At 35.4% G+C, this 19749-nt stretch overlaps 1 protein-coding gene and 1 long non-coding RNA gene across 2 annotated transcripts; both read right to left on the bottom strand.

Moving 5' to 3' along the window:
* Positions 1-1270: 1270 nt before the first annotated feature.
* LOC121731372 (dihydrolipoyl dehydrogenase) lies at positions 1271-12640 on the bottom strand. Its single transcript, XM_042120777.1, has 12 exons — positions 12492-12640; positions 11863-11985; positions 10970-11206; positions 10264-10404; positions 9788-9953; positions 9172-9329; positions 6234-6370; positions 5344-5431; positions 4425-4526; positions 3527-3664; positions 2261-2350; positions 1271-1615 (listed from the first exon to the last, which is right to left on the bottom strand). Exons 1-12 carry the CDS (start codon positions 12531-12533, stop codon positions 1550-1552), a joined length of 1488 nt encoding a protein of 495 aa, XP_041976711.1. The 5' UTR covers positions 12534-12640; the 3' UTR covers positions 1271-1549.
* A 6347-nt stretch (positions 12641-18987) lies between these two features.
* LOC121731384 lies at positions 18988-19351 on the bottom strand. Its single transcript, XR_006036222.1, has 2 exons — positions 19129-19351; positions 18988-19046 (listed from the first exon to the last, which is right to left on the bottom strand). It is a non-coding gene; the product is annotated as an uncharacterized LOC121731384 (long non-coding RNA).
* Between the last annotated feature and the right edge of the window lie 398 nt (positions 19352-19749).

The following is a 19749-nucleotide window of genomic DNA, read 5'->3' as shown; positions in this document are numbered from 1 at the left end:
ATTCGTGTCGCGTAGAGCCGCGAAATTGACCGGCCCTCCCAGCCCCGTCGTCTGCAAAGCGCTTTAATTTCACTGTCGTATTATAAAACTATTATGACGCTCAATTATTTCGTATAAAGTTCAACTCGAATAAAAATATGTTTTAGATTAGTAGCATCTTACTGTAGACATTTCAGCGAACATATAGAAATAATGAAAAGGTTTAAATTTAATTGTCTTTTGTACTCGCGCACAAAACATTTGTATGCCAGCCGTTACGCTGCAACGAGGAAACAAAAGAGCGGTAATTTCATGCGCGAGTAAAAGAGACACGTAGTGAGTAAAAGAGACAAGAGACATCTTTTTTAAACTTCATAATAATACAGGGACAATGATCATACAGGGGGAACAATCGGAAAAGCTTAATAATTGGGAAAAGTTGAGCTCTTCAAGAGAGTCCTACGTTTCTATTTGTTACCGCATTATTATACTAGATAATTAATTTTACGAACTAAATACTAATTTGTTCGTTCTTTAGAAAATGCACTGTTCAGTAGTAGATATAAAAATATTTTGTTTTATATTTTTAATTAGCTAAATAATTTTAGTGCTAAGTAATATCAAATGTTCCGTCGATATGTTGCCTGCTTGATATTTTATCTATTTAGAATAAATATCTTATTATTAATTGTACAACAATCTAGTCAAGTTAGATTAAAATATTATATTGTTTACTTAATGACAGTGCTGATATTTGCCATAATATATGGCAAATATCAGCACTGTCATAATTTGTCTCAAAGTGAATTCAAGTAAAGGACAATCACTTATTGTAAAGGCATTTTTTATTCAAATATAAATACTACAAATCATTCAACAAATCCAACAGTTACCCTTTCCCTAATAAAAATACTTAAACAGCGCAAGGTATGCTTATCTTTCAGACAAAGATAGCGGACTTTCAATTAATACGCTGCGTAAAATGTAATTGTTAGTAAAAGAGTAAACATACATTTTATAGTGTCTCCGATTAGCAAATAATAAGCTCTATTATTTTCTATATTTCCATGAAAAAGTATCAATTATACAATACCATAACACTGTCTAAGCGCAAATAAATTACGACATAAGATACTTGTTTTATTTATACCTACCCAACCTCACTTTTAAAATAATTTAAATTAATAACGCTATATTATAAGTACCCACAAATATAACGGACAGTAATCAAATTCATCAAAACTCGTGTCGAACTGGTTCTATAATATATAGTATTAAATAAAACAAAATATTTGTCTGTATTCCGTAAATATATTTACAAAAGAAATAAATAATACATATGGACATTTACATGGCGTAAATGCGTGAACACTGCTGCTTGAGACACGGAATGGATGATTTTAAGTCACATTTCTACACCTTTTCAATATTCATAAATAATTTTTCGTCTGTTGGTGACTAGTGGCAGATATTTCCAATCACAAAAGATTCATACAAGATCCATAGAGTCGTCTAACCTACTCGTCTGCGATGTTAAATTATTTGTACAATAAATTAATATTTCTTAACCTTAGAAGTTAATTGGTTTTCCGATGTAAGCGGCAAGATTCGCTTCTCTTAGGGCCTCGGCGCAGGTCTGGAACAAAAAAAAAAAAACATGAAAAACTGTTCCTATTATATAACATGATAACAATATAAGTACATTCAGTCAAAAATAAATTGCCATACTCCAGAAAAATGCTGGGAAAAACAAAACAAATCCTTTACATGGGCAATTTTGCGTTAACGAAAGAGTTGATCCATAATAAAATTATTATTTTTTACTCTGAGTATGATAATAATTTTTTACACTAGCAGTAGACCATATTCCCAAAATATTCGCAGCTAAGTAGACTTCGAACATAATTTTTAAATCACATAAAAAGTACAAAAATCTTATTATTGCCAATAAAAAATGTGTCAGAGCGTTAATATTTAAGGTGTACAAACGTTTTCTGTGAAAATACAAGGCGCAAAAACTACCCTTTGAACGTGATTTTGTTTGGAAATTTTATTTCAACGTCTACTCTTTCTTGACAGACTGTATAATCTTGAGTCTTGACAGACTGTATAATGTAATATCAGAGAAGTTGATTCCTTGGCAGATAGCGGACCCAAGTAATTTGGTCGCGTTAAGTCAAACCCATCCAACCGATCACGGCTATCATTGAATAAGCATAAGCCGACCACATAACGTAGGTCCGTCAAATGCCTAGGAATCAGTTTCCTCGATGGTACGTACGGGATGGGCGTGGCAAACGCGCGCGACGTCCTCGGCGGCGGCTCCATACTCCTGAGCGAGCACAGCCTCGTTAATCAGCTCACCAGCACCCTGAAAACAATATGACCATTACTTAACACTTTCACAGTCCACCATACAAAAACAAAATCTAGTCCCTCGAGTCCACTCCAATTGTCATTGTAAAGCATTTATTTATAATGGATTATAAGGACTTAAGGGAGATCGCAGACGACAGACTCGATCGCACAAAAAGTCTGCGATCTCCCTTAGTAATTTTTATGTGCTTCTATGCGTCTTATTTTGTCTATGCTTTTTTCAACGCCGGCAACGCCGCACCGACCGGCACAGCGTTATGAATAATATTATACACTAAATTAAAAATGCGAAAGTGTGAAGAGGTAACAGACAGACTCTCTGTTACCTCTTCACGCTTAAACCACAAAAAGGATTTTTGAACGTACTGTTTTGCAGCACCCTCTGTGTCAGTTTAAAAAAAAAACAAAAGTTCACCCCAACTAATTTATTTACCCAAAATTATAATTAGTTACACTTTAAGCTACGACTTCCCACACGTTACTTGCCCGGCTTCCAGAATCTAACTGAACGATAAATTGAAGTAGAATGAATACTAAACGAAAACTGCAACGCAAACGGAAAAATATCGAAGAATATAGAAATGCTAAGTAAACGGAATGTACTAACTAACTAGGGATGTAAACGAAGATACTTTGTGTGTGGGAAAGGACAAGGGACTATCCTTTGTTTTTATTGCGGAAAAATGCACGACTCAAGCGTTGTCTACGAATATCGGCATAACCGAGTTGCAGGCGTCATTTAGTATTCAATAACTCGACATTATATCATGCTCATAAGTGAAGACGTGAGTGGAAGAACTCGTTAATTAATATTTTATAACTTAAGGACTCATTTTTTCCCTTATAATTTGAACAAACTTTGTAACATACCTACTTTATCATCTAGCTAATACCAGAATTAAAAGTCACATAATTTTATTTCAAATCATTTTCTCGGCCGTAAAGCCTTCTTTTTTGCATAAAACGGCAACTTTTTGGGAGATCGCAGACGGCACACTTTTTGTGTGATTGAGTCTGCGGCGCACATACAGCCGTCATGGCCTCCCTTTAACTGCTATTTACCGGCTTCTTCCACTTACGTCTTCGAATTTAGTCGTTGGTTGTACATATCTTCGCAATCATGGTTATCAATCATGGCCCAACGCGACGTATAGGGGTCTATAATACTCACGGGTCCAATGATGTGCGTCCCCAGTATGACGTCGGTGGCCTTGTCAGCGAGCACCTTGACGAAGCCGTCCGTCTCGTCGTTCGTCTTCGCGCGCGAGTTCGCCAGGAACGGGAACTTGCCAACCTTGTACGCCTTGCCCTGGAAATTGCAGTGTTTTTTTTAACCTCTCGAATACCGGGATGTCAAAATTCGATGCAGCCGTAATGACCGTGTTCTATGGCGCCATTTAAATTTTCGTATTTTTTTTTTCAAATTTTACAAAATTTCGCCAATCAGGAACGAATTTAGTGCATACTTTTTGTAGCCACCTTCATACTCTTAAAAATAATGCATGAGGTCGAGTGCAGTCGAGCCGGTGCAGGTACACAGAGGTATTTCTACGGGTGGCTCGATATAGTGTCGGTGGGGTTCAAGAGGTTTATCAAAGTTTAAATCCTATAGGTATCTGTAGGTGTCAAAAGGCCTTAATATTATATCCGTACTAATATTGCGTCGGATGGGCACACTGACATACTTTCGCATCTATAATATTAGTAATAATAACGCAGGAGTAGTTTAATAGTGCCCAAGTGTGTGCGCAGTACACAAGATTACTCTCATAACCCAGTGGGACGGAAAACCGATACGACTGGCGAGAGATCAGGCGCAGGACCGACTTTTTACATGCCCATCCGACGCATGGATCATCTTACTCGTCAGACAATCAGGAGATCAGCCTGCATTGTCCTAAACCTAACCTAACCTAACCAAACTTGGAAATAACATGTTACCAACGCGGGATTCAAACTCACGACCTCCGGGGTCGAGAGCCACGCTCTAACCACTAGACCACGGAGGCGTGGGGGGGGGGGGGGGGGGGGAATTAATCTAATGATAATAATAATCAAAGTAAATATACCTCCTTCTTCAGATCTTCCTCGGTCTTGCCGACCCAGCCGACCTCTGGATGAGTGTAGATAACAGACGGGATAGCATCGTAGTTGAAGTGGACTGGCATTCCCTGAAATTAGAAATACACAAAATATTTTTATATTATCATTAACACGTCCATCGTGGGTATCGCAGACACAATAGATTTTCAATTCTTATGCGGCAGCAGGCTGCCACTTGGGGATTGATGGGTTAACCGACAGACGGCAGACTTAAAAATACACAATGTTACCATTAACGACTTTAAATACAAAATTAATCTTTAAGCATGAATTTGTTAGGAAATAAACTGGATTTGGCAAAAAACCAAGCGTAATTAATTTTGTTTCAAAACAGTTGAATTGGGCTCCTAATTTACAGTTACCACTCGCGGTTCGACAGGAACCGCGAGTGGTAACTTTCGCGCTGCTTCATGCCCAACTTGCACCAACCGCTTCTTCTTTATAAATAAAAGAACGATATGTTTTAGATTGAACAGCAAAAACTAAAAAGGGCGTAAGCGACAAAATGGTTTTTGTCGCGTAATTTAAAATCCATAAATTACATTTCATATAAGCTATGGGCAAATTAAAGTGTATGCTTGAACCAATTTATGTACAAATTTTGGAAGCTTAAGTCCCTCTCTTCTGTTGGCAAAATAGGAATCCCTTTTTTTAAAGAGATCTATTTGATTGATTATTCTGTGTTATAAAAGTTGACCAATCGTGTTATGCTATGGGTAATTCAAAGACAAAGACATGATGAATACTGACAATGAACTTTAAATTTCTTAGCTTTAGTCATTGCTGAGAAAAATCGATATCGCTTCAGCCAAATTATCAAGGCGTCACCTTAAGCCAGATTTAACCCCAGGCTGGTGCAAGTGAGACTGATTTAACGGAAGCTACCTTGATTCCTTCTACACAGACGATACCCTCATCTTCAGCCTTGTGCGCCAACATGGGGCCGTGGATAACGTCACCGATCGCGTAGATTCTGAAATATTACAAGATATTATTAGTTCAAGCAGTAATATTGCTTCTAGTCCCAGTGATGGAGTGTAACTTTAAAACATGCCAATATCAGAGCTATTTTTCTTAAACTTCTTTCTTGTTATTTGTACTGTTGGACAAATAAAACAATTTAAATATCAAACGTCAGTATGATATTTATATTGTTGTTTTAATAGTTTTTAACCCACCAATCCCCAAGCGGCACCCGGCTGTCGGCTGCCCACGATCAAGGTATTAAGATAAATAAAATTAAATTAAGAAATTTAAAAAAACCCCCGCCAAAACAACTTTAAAAAGTAATGAAATAATATTTACTGCCTTTAAATTCAAATAATTCCTAACTTGTGTAAAGTGATATTTTAGTCCATAATTGTTGTCACGGTGTGTCGGGGGACCGCCAAGTAAACTACAACCTATAACCGCCAAGTCGCTGATTACCTATCTCGATTCAGATCACTGTGAATTGATCCTTAAACTTGTTAAGTGAAATTAAACACCTACATTAGCGGTCCCCCGACACATACAGCTATAAAATGCCATACTCCTGTCATAGTGTCCGTAGCACCCTTTTGTCGATGTATTTGAGGCAGCAATAGCATTCCACCACATGTAATAATATTATGTATGCCACTTACTAACAAAAAGCTATTTATACAGACATTATGATGATACAATTTTTGTTCATTTCTGATTGGTACCTGAAAGAAGTCACTTGACAGAAAAATACAAAATTATAACATCATCTTATTAGTAAGACGGATTGTGTATACAGGTATACTACATACCCGGGCACCGTAGTCTGAAAGTGGTTGTTGACGGGCACTCGGCCGCGGTCGTCGAGCGCGATGCCAACCTTCTCCAGACCCAAGCCTTTAGTGTAGGGCCGACGACCGATAGAGATGAGCACCACGTCGCAGTCCATCTGTGGATGGGAGTAGTTTCAGTTAGTATATGGGCTGAACAGATAGCTGGCAGCACTAGTCTATAAAATAGCCGACTTTAAGTTTCGGATTGAAAATGAAAAACTATAACAGTTTGTAGGCATTAGCGACGCCCGTTGGAGTATTTCTTGATATACTAGAGAACGTGAATTAACTATAAGACTGGTTTGCACCAGAGGCGTGGGTAAAGTTAAATGTATGGTTATAGTTAAGGTAAATTTAACTTTAACTTTATCCTTAACTTTGCCCGGAGAAATTGACAGATGACTGCTGATTCAACAAGGTTATAAATGCGCGTGGGCGGGGGCGCTGCTGGTAAAGGAGAACTGTCAAAAATTGCGTTTTTGTATGATGACAGCGTTAGTTCCTTTTTTCGCCACGTGCATTTGAAACCTTGTCGAGCTCTATGGTTATGGTTAAATATAGCGTCTTGATGGCGTCCATTTTTAACTTTACCCAAAGATTTGACATTTTGCACTGTAGTCAAAGTTAAAGTTAGTTGGTGAAACCCAGTCTAAGTGTCAGGAGTCTGCAGCAGGATGTATCAAGTAAATTATTTAATTTTAAGTTTCGGATTATTGACACCGGTTAGCAGGACCGTCGTTGCGTATATTTCCTATCCATACTAAAATAATGCGAAACTGTCTGTTACCCTTTCAAGCACAAACCGCTGAACCGATTTCGCTGAAATTTGCTATGGAGATACTCTGAGTCCCGGGAAAGGACATAAGGATACTTTTTGTCCCGCAAAAATGTACGGTTCCTGCGCAATAAACGAATTTTGGCGTAACGGGGTTGCGGACGTCATCTAGTATTTTATAATTTAGACGCAGTTCCCACGTAAGGGCTATTGGCGCCCGTGTGCAAAAAAAGGATTTTGGCGCCCCTTTAGGCAAATTTTATGGGTCCTTAGTTTTGGCGCCTCTAAAGATGACGATTTGGCGCCCCAAGAGGATGACGCCCGTGTGCATTGCACACATTGCACATATGGTAGCGGGGGCCCTGTTTAGACGTGGTTGAATGAGTCATTAGTCATTACTCTATGGTATTTTTTTCTTATCCTTTTTTTAGTACCTTTGGTTTATTAACTTTGTATGACATAATATTCACATGATAATATACCCCGCGTTCCACTTGACGTTAAAAACGATCAAAACGCTCAAAATGCCTCCTATTTTGAGCGTTTTGATGGTTTTTAACGATAACGCGGGGATAGAAAATATATCTTTTATATTGTTAGTTTTCTCCTTATTCGTGACTTTTCATACTTATTTATGACCTATGATTCATAGGTCATAAATAAGGGTTATTTTATTAATTAAAAGTAAATAAGGATTATTAGGATATTATTAATAACTAGCTGTTACCCGCGACTTCGTCCGCGTCAACAAAGTTGACAAACATGTATGCAACAACAAAATAATTTTGAAAATCGGTCCAGAAACGGCGGAGTAAAATATAGGTAAAACATAAAAAAAGTAAAAAATATCCTCCTCCTTTTTGGAAGGTGGTTAAAAAGTAGCCTAAGTTACTCCTTAGTACATCAGCTATCTGCCAATAAAAGTCCCGTCAAAATCGGTCCAGCCGTTTCAGAGATTAGCCGGAACAAACAGACAGACATACAGACAGACAAAAATTGTAAAAAGTGCTATTTGGGTAATTGTACCGTATTCATATGCATGTAGTAAAAAACGGTTCTTTCGATATTACAAACAGACACTCCAATTTTATTTATATGTATAGAAAATAAATACTCAAAAAAATCACAGCATCTAAAACATGCTAGTAAATAACTCTTGATATTACGTCAAGCAAGTCATTCACAGATAACATTGATAAGTACAAATCTTGAAGTTCTTACGACTAACATACACTGATAAGAAAAATAAACCTTCAAATATATACTTTCTGTATGTTTTTTTTTTCTTTTGTAATTCGAAAAATTATAATATGTATAATTATGTGCATAGTGCATATTCTAGGTAGCTATTAACAGGTTATTAAAAAGAGGTCTGTCTAAAACTTTGCACCAGTACCCACATAATTACATTTAATTTAGTTGCTGGTTTATAAATCAATTTTGATTTAATAACTAAAACTCGCAGCTTCTTACAAAATGCCTTAACATGACATGTCACAACTCACAAGCCTTGTCAAGACTTAATATTATTGGAAAGTCACACGATAGACTAAACTTTTTTGTTTCCTTTAATTTGTCAATTTGGGCAGACCCAAGAAAAGGCGGCGCGACGAGCTAGACGCTGTAGATAAAGAGTGGCCAAATACAGCGAATAACAGAGACCTGTGGAAGGGAAGAGGGGAGGCCTTTGCCCAGCCGTGGGACACTACCGGTTATTAATAATTGAAGACGTGAGTGCTAGAACACGATAACTAACATTTTGGAACATACGAATTACGAACATTTACTCATTTTTTTCCTTATAATTTGAACAAACCTTGTAACTTATCTACTTCATCACCTGGCTAATATATATCTGGCTACACATATAATGTACAGTTTCTTTATTTCAATAATTTAACTAATTAGACTTTAGGGTATGAAGCACTAGCTTCAGATTCTCTTAAACGCCATTCAATCATTCAAAACATCTAATCATAGTCTGGCGACTGATTGTAGATTGAATACAAGGAAAAAAAAAATACTTTTCCAGCCCTAAATCTTCCATTTATGCAAAAAAAAAAAACGGCAATTTTTTACTGTTAGTTATTGTATTCTTCCACTGTCCAGTCCACCATGTTTTCAATTTAATTTATCACTTACCACTTCCTTATTCCCGCCTTTGGCTGCTTCCACGTCGACCTTGACACCTCCTCCCTCCTTCCTCACTCCGAGCACCTTGGTACCAAGCTTGAACTTCATGCCCTGCTTGGCCAGGATCTTCTGCAGAGACTTGGACACTTCGGCGTCGATGCCGATTCCTGGAAGTTGAGTTTCCAGTTGTAAGAAAGTTGTCTGTAGGAACCATCTTAACGCAACAATTAAGAATGGGGTAAATTACGTACATTGTATAAGTTTTGGCTATTTGTATATGCTGGTTTAATCATAATAGTGAGGGAGCCCTAGAACAATTTTTTGTATTACTAACAAGCAAATTTTTTGTGAGTAGCTTCATTTTAATAAGACAAACAACTTTTTTATCTGCGAAAAATCTTGAAAGTGGTAAGGGTAACAGAGATAGAAAGGATTTCATACTTTGATTTGATGGTCCTAAAATATGGATTGTTCTATTTGTAGAACAATGTTACTCATAAATTATGTAACTATTAACCTACCAATATACAAAAAATCAGCAGGTTATTGTTCCGTTTTAGGGTTCTGTAATTAACAAAACTTGGTTGACAAGGGTACCCTAAAACGGATCCAACAATGTTCTTACCTCCAATGCTGTCGAGGAACTCAATAGCGGTGACATCAGCACCCAATCTCTGGTACACTGAACCCAGCTCAAGACCAATCACACCGGCTCCAATAACCAACATCTTCTTAGGTACTTCAGTCAACGAGAGAGCACCCGTTGAGGTGATGATTTGTTTTTCATCAAACTAAAGAAAATGATTTATAAATTATTTAAATATATTGCATAATATTATGAAAAAGCTGTAAAATATACTTAAGCTGCTGAATTGACTAATAAGTCGGAATAATAATAAGGAACAATAATATTATTATTGACGATAGGAATGGAGGTACTATTACATTTCTAAAGTATAAATCATAATTCAGCATAAATATATTATAAAAAAATATTATGTAATATTGGTAAGATCAAATTAATTTTATGTTACAAATATTATGCTTTATTGACATAAAACAACTTGTTTTTAATTTTTGGTAAATTTTAAAACTACTCACAGTGACTCCTGGGAATGGTGTGACTTCAGATCCGGTGGCAATAAGAATATTTTTGGTGTTGATGGTCTCTGTGCCCTTCTCTCCGTTGACCTCTACTTTGTTTGGTGCCACAATGGTACCCACTCCACGGACAAGTTGAACCTTAAACAAAGACATACAATAAATAAACAGGAATCTTACATTATAATAATATAATAATATCTATGGACACTTCACACCACGTCAGTCTGGCCCCGTGCTAAGTACCTAAAGGACTTGTGTTACAGGTACCAGACAACGGAAATATATTTAATACTTTTATACTATACATATATTTAAGATTTTTATTATATCATACACATATTTAATACACATCCAGACCCGGGAACATTGAAAACTTTTTGTTCTGTCGGCGGGATTCGAACCCGCGACCCCCGGCTTGAGCTACCAACGCGCTCACCACTGAGCCACAGAGGTCGTCGAATTATGCCAGAACTATGAGGAAAGAGGAATGAAGGAAGAATTATTAATAAAGCTACAACAAGATAACAAAACTTTCTGAAACTGTCATTATGCTAGACTTAGATGTTTTTGTCACTACTAATATAAAAAAGATTCTTGTTACAGTTGTTGCTTGACAGACAAGGTATAACCAAAATGACTGTATTCATAGTGTAGATCCCTTTATGATTAAGACGGTCATAAGTATAATCTTAAATATGCTTACCTTGTTCTTCTGGAAGAGCATAGCAATTCCACCAGTAAGGCCCTTGACGGCCTTTTCCTTGTAAGCCATCATGGCTTTGAAGTCGTAGGAAACATTGCTAACTTCGATACCTCTGTTTTTGAAGTCATGTTTAGCTTGATGATAAAGGTGAGAGTTATGCAGCAGTGCTTTTGAGGGGATACAGCCCACATTCAAGCATGTTCCACCAAGGCTTGGGTCCTTTTCAACGGAAACCGTCTAAAACAAACACCAATTTGCTCATGAAAGTAAAACAGTTATAATAAATAAAAAGGAGAGTGAAAATACTTTTATTTTAAACATGTCTAGGTGGGGAGTGTCTACTCCCCACAGTATTTAAATCAAATATTGTGTATTTTTTAGCTTTGTAGTTTATATGAAGTGTGTAATAGAAACTCAACATGAAAGTCTTTGAATAATAACATATTGTTGTTGCGCCTGCCAAATCTTGTGTTTTTAGTAAAATTTTCAGGGCTAGACAATAAACTGTTTTATTGAATGATTGATAGATTTATCAAAAAATTAAAGATCAGTTCATACATAATAAGATTTGCCACCATACTGCATTTTAAATTATTGATTAGTCCATCCATCATTAAATAAAATCGTTTATTGTTTACCCTTGATACTAAAAACACAAAGGATTTGGCAGGCGCAATGACAATATAAAGCTTTTCTTTAACCTATCAACTCCTAAGCAGTTGAATTTGACCGCGATTTCAATAGAATAACAATCGATTTCCAAGAATCCACGATTGAGGGATTAAATACAGTGTGTATTTACCTGATATAATATGCAGGTTAATCCTTCTATATTTTTATGTGGTCAGGCTAGTGGTAGTAATCTACAGTCGTATAGGTATAGTTTTACATACCTTTAAGCCCAATTGTGCTGCTTTGATGGCCGCAACATAACCACCAGGGCCAGACCCAATAACTACGAGATCAGCATCATGTGTGGATGAGTAATGTCTGATTCCGATCCTTACACTTCCAGTCTGAAAATAAAAAACAAAATTAATTTAAGAGGATAAAAGCCAAGAAACAAAGGGTAAGATATGACATGACTTAACAAATTGTCCTATGTTAATTAGAATTTTTGTGTATGTAAATTGTAAACTAATTAATTGTGAATGGGTTAGGTACATTTTTAAACTTATTTATTTATATCTTATGATTGTGACTGAGACTACCTGACTACCTGAGACTACTATACTTACTGATAATTACAAGCAAAATAAAAATAAAAAAACTACAGGCGGTCACATGTTTGAAGGTCAAAGACACTGACTTCTCAGGGATGAATGTAAGCTTGTTTAGAACATTTTGTAACTAGTATATTTAAATGAGTACAAAATATATCATGATTTAGGTGATATTTATAGGAATTAAATATTAAATTTAATTATTTCAGAGCGGCATAAAACAGTGGATAGAGATTGCATAACCCGAGAATGTCATGCGTGTAGTTGAGGGATAATATTATTACAAAAACTAAACTTACTTTAAAAGAAGAGGATGCGAGTTTTAAAAATCTATATCCCATCCTTAATATTGTCTATAAATAAGGGTTATAAGTGTAATATTTATTGAATTATGCCCTGGCGATTTGCAAAAGTTCACACGGAATACAAATTTCGATTTTGGCTTGACAGTTGACACTTGACAAATGACAACGATATGTGTGTCATAATTTGACACATTTTTTTTTACATATTTTAAATAGCAGTAAAAATTGGACAAGTAGTTTTTAAAGCAACCTTATTAAATATAGTGTTTTTGTGCCAATGAATGAGCGTATATATAGCTTTGATAAGGGGAGGTCCCTAACGTAAAAAAGCGGCCAAGTGCGAGTTGGAATCGCCCATGAATGGTATTCCGCAGCAGCAAATAGGCAACGTGTTTAGGAAATCAAAAATATTTTTTATACATGTACTGCACAGATTTTAATCGGCGAGGTATTATTATATTATTGTCCAAATTGGACAAGTAAGATGGACAGTAATGGGGGGGGGGTCCGGGCCCCAGGACACCCCCCTTATATACGCCCATGACTAGTACTGTCCAATCACTAGTCATGTTCACCCTATAATAGGGTTGTTGAGGAAGTGATTATGAGAAAGAGGAGGAGGAAGAGGAATTTTCACGCGCAAATTTAGAGCATGCAGATGAGGAAGAGTATATTTTTTGAGCAAGAGGATGCGGATGAGGAAGCGAAAGAGGAAGCGGATGAGGAAGAGGATGATAGGAAATTATAAATACTAGCGGACCCAACTCAAAAAACTTTGTCCTGTCTGTACATAACTAGGTACATACATTACACAAAAAATAATTAAAAGGCAATTTTCCAGTGGACCAAACTATGAATCTAAACCATTCTCAAAACACACACAATAAAGAATCATCAAAATCGGTCCAGCAATTAAGGAGGAGTTCAGTAACATACACAACACATGCACACAAAAAAAGTGAATGATACAATTCTCTGGCTCTGGCGTGTGCGTTGCCATGATTGGATACGCGACGTGCATGCGCAGTGAAATTCCTTATAAATTCCTCTTAAATTTTGAAGAAGCGATAGCGGAAGAGGAATTTTTATTTTTATTTAAGAGGATGCGGTAACGGTTGAGGAACCCAAAATATTGCGGAACTTCCTCATTATGAGGAAGCGGAAGAGAAATCCTCAGCGGGTTGCTGAGGATTCCTCTTCCGCTACCCTATACCCTATACCACTTTTTGTTTGAAACCTATGCTTTCTTTTTTCACAGGTGATATCTAAGGTGGTTTCTAAAGTGTCATTTTCTGATATTATTAGAAATGATATTTGAGGAGCTGGCGAACAAAACCGAACAAGTCCACCAGAGTGAAAAAGTATATTTTTTCGTCTTCTCTAATTATTTCAATCAAAACTGGTTAAAAAGGCTTTAAAAAGCCCATTTTTAAACAAAACCGGATTAGTTCAGCAGTAGTCTGTAGTAGTCATAGACTTAATATTATGTATATATTATGTCTATGGTAGGACTTCAATTGTCAAGGGGAGTGGCGGGAAAAGTAGAAAATTTTTCAGCACTGAAAATTTAATTTGATTTTTATTGTAAAAAGTTGCATAATTGTAGGATATTTGTCGTATTGTATATATTTTTTAATTGTATATAATTATTTCTTCGTATTGTTGGTAAGTTTTTTAATTATATAAAAGTCCCTTCACGGGACCAGGCGCGCCGCGATGTCTCAGCGGCCGTCCAAACGGAAGAAGAAGAGACCAATATCATCTAGTCCGGTGGATGATCAGGCTGAGTCGAGTAGCTCTGAACAGTCTGAGCCCACAGAGGAATTTAGCAAATATGCTCCTTATAGAGTAAATGATTACAGCCGTCGCTATCCAGAGGACAGCGCAGCTGGATTTGAATTTGTAGTCTTCGTGGAAAGCACAGGTGAAACTCCTATAGGTACTCGCGACCTCATGGGTTTAAGTCGTATTTTCCAACAATCGATTAAGGGAATATCTTTCTTGAGAAAAATTAATAAATTCAAAGTTGGAGTCTATTTTAATCGGCCGAACTTAGCTAACGCATTTCTTGAAAATACTACTTTTTTACGAGACCAAAATTTAAAAGCAAGCATTCCAGCTGGTAGCACGGAGTTGACTGGTGTCATCAGCTCCGTACCGACTGAAATGTCCAATCAAAAAATTTATAAAGCAATTTCGAGTAGTACAAAAAGGGTAATATGTGTACGTAGAATAATGAGAAAAGCTAAGGTTAACAACAGCTTTGAGCTGCAACCAACGCAATCAGTGGCAATTACATTTTCATGCTCTACATCATTACCTGAATATGTTTTAATAAATATGTGGCGATTTCCTGTTACGACATATATTCCACCAGTGAAACAGTGTTATAAATGTTTAAGATACGGACATTTAGCAAAGTTTTGTAAGAATGCAGAGCGTTGCTCGATATGTGCCGAGGCTCACAATTATAAAAACTGTACTCAAAGCCCAGATAAAGCTGTTTGTGTACATTGCAAAGGTAGCCATTTATCTATATCTGGAGAATGTAGAGTTAAAAAAATGAAAATAGAAGAAAATAAAAAAAAGTATACAACTACATCATATGCAGACCTTTTTAATAATAAATTACAACATTTCCCTTCATTGAATGAAAACACAAATAGTAAAGACTTATTAAATGTACTTCTCTCAAATAAAAACGCACTTACGTTACTCACAGAATGTTTAATTAAAGCTATTACTCTGAACAAGACTCAAAATGCAAGCATAAACTCACAGCTTCTTTCAGAAACAATAAAAGAAACTATAAAAGAAAAAAATAACAATCTTTCACATTCTCTGCCCAAGTAAATATTATGCAATGGAACAGTCAAAGCTTGCCAAGTAATAAATATGAACTACAAAAATTTCTATTAGATAATTCCATCCACATTTGTATAATTAGTGAAACGTGGCTCAAACCACATATCACATTTAACATGAAAGGATACTCTATTGTGAGAAATGACTGTGGTAATAATCACAATGGAGTAGCCATATTAATTCATAACACTATAGTCTATAACAAAATTAATACATTTTATGATGATTCTTTACAAAATATTGTTGTTCAGATTCAAATTTTTCAGAAACAAATTTCGATTGTAAGTTTTTACAGCCCAGGAAGCTGTACTCCTGAATTTAATAAGAAAAAATTTAATGATTTAATACACACTATTCTGAAACCGATAATTTTGGCTGGAGACTTTAACGCGCATCATACTTTATGGGGTTGCGGCAAAGTTGACGCGCGAGGGAGAGATATTGTTGATGTCGCTGATGAGAATGATTTGGTTCTCTTGAATGATGGACGTCCAACCACTGTAGGGTCGCATAGATGGAAGCCAAATGCACTAGATTTGACTTTTGTTTCGGCGTCGTTAGCATTATTTTGTGAATGGCAAGTTTCTTCAGACTCGTTAGGTAGTTATCATTTACCAACTCTGACAACATTGAATCTTTCTCCATCATTCTCTCCCCATAGTAACTTGTCACAGACATTTGAAAGTTTTCCTCTTCACACGAATCTGAAAACAGTAAATTGGGATTTGTATGAAAAAACTGTTAATCAGAAATTAAAAAAATTTCAAATTGAAACATGCGATTTAATCGACAGTTATAATAGATTCTGTGCGCTTATAATTCAAACTGTTGATAAATGTGGCACATTTATCAACGGTTTGAATAAGCCTAAGTTCTGCACCCCAACTGCTAATTCTGTTTCTCAAAGTTCTGCCTGTAGTAACGTTAAAAAAAAAAGTTAAAATTCCATTAGTATGGTGGAATGAAAAATGTTCCAAGGCTGTACATGATTGTCGTCAAGCCTATGCGCGGTTTAAAGCGAATTCTTGTATTGAAACTTTTATCGAATTTAAGCGTCTTCAGGCGCATAAAAAACGCGTATTGAAACAAGAGCGAAGACTTTCTTGGGAAAACTTTTGTAAATCTGTTAGTAGATTAACTCCTATGAGCCAAATTTGGATGAAAATAAAAAAATTCAACCGAAGTTATACACCTAGAAGTAGTTTCATTGATAGTGAATGGATATTACAGTTTTTAAATAAATATACTCCAGATACAGTACCAAATAATTATAAGAACAGTAATTCCAATGTGACAACATCTCCAAATTCTTTTTTAATAGATAGTTTTACATTTGAAGAGCTGAAAGCAGCCATAAAATCTCGTAAAGATTCTGCTTGTGGTCTAGATTGCTTATCTTACAAAATGTTTAAATTGTTAGACACCAAAAATATGAAGTTGTTTCTTAATCTATTAAATTCATTGTGGTGCCATTCCATGATTCCTGAACAGTGGAAAACAGATTGTCTCGTTCCAATATTAAAACCCGGAAAGGATATAAATGTTGCAGATTCATATAGACCTATAACTTTAAGTTCTTGTGTTGGCAAAATATTTGAACAGCTTATTAAACAGCGATTGGAATTTTTTATAGAAAGAAATCATATTTTACCTAGTAATCAGTTCGGTTTTCGGCGTGGCCGTTCGGCTAGAGAGAGCTTGAGTCATTTTTGTTTGGACATTCACAATGCTCTGTCTTGTAATTCAATATTGGTTGGTATTTTCTTTGATGTTGTTGGCGCATATAATAATGTCAATTTGGAAAAACTTTCAACTATTTTAACTTCTTTACAATTACCTGAAAAATTGGTAAATTGGGTGTGTCATTTTCTTAGTGGTCGTAAATTATATGTGAAATTTGAAAATAAACTGATTGGTCCAAGGTATTCCTACAAAGGAATAAGTCAAGGTGGAATTCTCAGTCCTTTACTATTTATTTTGTATATACATAAGTTAAATATTGTCTTAGGTCAAAACATTACTAACCTACAGTTTGTAGATGACTTAACTATATATTGTACTGCAGACAAGTTGTCTGCAGCTATTGAAAATCTCAGAGTTGCTCTCCTCGGCCTTAAGGCCTATTATGATGATCTGGGCTTGGACATCAGCTCTGAAAAAAGCAAAGTTTTAGTTTTTTCAAAAAAACCTATCAAAACAACAAACATTGTCATACAATATGGAGATAGTAAGTTAGCAGTTGACAAAACTGTTAGATTCTTAGGTGTGATTTTTCAGAACTCCTTCAAATTTAATAAATATATTGATTACTTAGCAAACAGGGCTTTAAAGGCTTGCAATATATTAAAGTCTTTAGCAGGCACATATTGGGGAGCTGATCCAAAAATTTTATTAATTCTTTACAAGGCTATTGTAAGAAGCCATTTTGAATATGGTTATGTATGCTTTGCTTCTATTCCACATTTTGTTGATAGACTAGATAAAGTTCAAAATAGGTGCTTACGGATTGTGCTTGGTGCAATGTGTTCCACACCCATAATATCAATGCAGGTTGAATGTAACATCCCTCCTTTGAAAATTCGCTTTAAATATTTAATATACAGGTTTTTGTTGAGAATTTCATCCATTAAAAATCATCCTCTTCTTGTAAAATTGCAGAGTGGTTCTTCTTCCTCTATTTTATTACATTACCTACCTGAAATTGTAAAAATAAAGCAAGACTATAACTTATATGAAAGTGACTTATGGCCTTGCTATATGAGCACATTTAGCTCTAAATATTTTCCACTAAAAATTGTAATTGATAATTCTTTGAAGTGCAAAGAAGATGTCTACCTTTTACTAAGTAACCTAGTTGGTTATCAACAAGTCTATACTGATGGTTCAAAGACTTCTGAGGCGGTATCAGCAGCCATATATATTAAACAGGATAAGAAAGGATATGGTATTAGGCTTCCAAATTTAACAAGTATTTTTACTGCTGAGTGTTTAGCAGTTCTGTCTGCATTAGAGTATATTGAAACTCAAGTTTATGATAAATGGATTATAGTGTCTGATAGTCTTAGCGTTCTTCAAAACTTAAATAACCCCAAATTTTGTGCTACAACTAACTATATTATCCATGATATTAGAGAAAAATATACAAAATTAACAACATTAAACAAAAAAAATATAGTTTTAGTCTGGTCACCGTCACATATTGGTGTTAAGGGAAATGAACAAGCCGATTTTTTAGCAAGAGCTATAACTATTTGTTCTCAGGAGCATTGTATTAAAAACATATGTCTTCCAGAATCTGACGTTTTAGTCAAAATAAAAGAAACCTTTAAAATCGAATTTACAAATTTTTGGAAACAGACCATGGAAACCAAAGGAAAATGGTATTCTAAGATTAAACAGGAGTTGTCAGTCCCATGGTTTACTAAAGGTGTTTCATTTCATGACAGGAAATTTTATTCTACTATTTGCCGTCTTAGACTTGGTCACTGTCGATTTAATGCTCATCTTCATAGATTGAATATATTGTCTTCACCCGTTTGTAATTACTGTAATCATTCTGAACAAACCTTGGATCACATTTTCTTTACTTGTAACAGTTTTAATCTTCAAAGATTTATTTTTATTAATCACTTGATGGATATCTTTAAAACTGCTGAAGCCATCCCGCACTCCCTTCAGCAGCTTCTGAAAACACCCGATTGTTATAAGCCAATATATGAGTACGTCCTTTCTACCATTGGTGATATATAATTAAATAGGTACTCACCAGTCATTACCTATATACCTTGAGATTGTATATAGTAACACAGAGATAGTTCTCTGTAACGGTTATGTGTTGTAAATTTCCTAATTATATATAAGTACTTTGTGGTTGTAAATAATTCTCTTTTATATTTGCTTTTCATCTCGTTTTTCTTAGTTTTAGTAATAAAATATTATTTAATGTACATAACTTTGAACTGTTTATTAGCAGACTTTTTAGCCTTTTTAGGCATCTGTCAAGAGTCAAGACATTGAAGACAATGACCAATGACGACAGTATGTCAAATTGAAGAAGGGACAGTATTAAAAAAAAAAACAATACTATCAAAACATGAGAAATGGCTTCGGCCTGATGAAAAACTTATTATTCATATTATTTATATCAAAGAATTGGCTTCGGCCTGATGAAAACTCTATTTCAGATGGTTAATATAAAAGAATTGGCTTCGGCCTTCACTATCATTCATTAAATAGAGAAAACATAGAAATGGCTGTATGGGCAACGCTCCCTTTGCCTGTCCCGACCGGGACGAATTAACAAAAAAAAAAAAATGTCTATGGTAGTAGTCGTAGTTGATATTAATTTTTTAAACACTGTATTTTTTTTTCTCGCGGACCAATCCAG

This window comes from Aricia agestis, chromosome 10 (genome assembly GCF_905147365.1).
Source record: "Aricia agestis chromosome 10, ilAriAges1.1, whole genome shotgun sequence".
NCBI lineage: Eukaryota > Metazoa > Arthropoda > Insecta > Lepidoptera > Lycaenidae > Aricia > Aricia agestis.
This window is presented reverse-complemented; position numbering and strand designations above follow the sequence as displayed.

Excerpts from the sequence above, each read along its gene's own strand:
- LOC121731372 (XM_042120777.1), bottom strand. The coding sequence starts at position 12,533 with ATGGGATATAGATTTTTAAAACTCGCATCCTCTTCTTTTAAA. Across the intron at positions 4,527-5,343 it reads TCTGTGTAGAAGGAATCAAG|GGAATGCCAGTCCACTTCAA; the intron begins GTAGCTTCCGTT and ends TTCTAATTTCAG. Across the intron at positions 1,616-2,260 it reads GCGTTTGCCACGCCCATCCC|ACCTGCGCCGAGGCCCTAAG; the intron begins GTACGTACCATC and ends TTTTTGTTCCAG.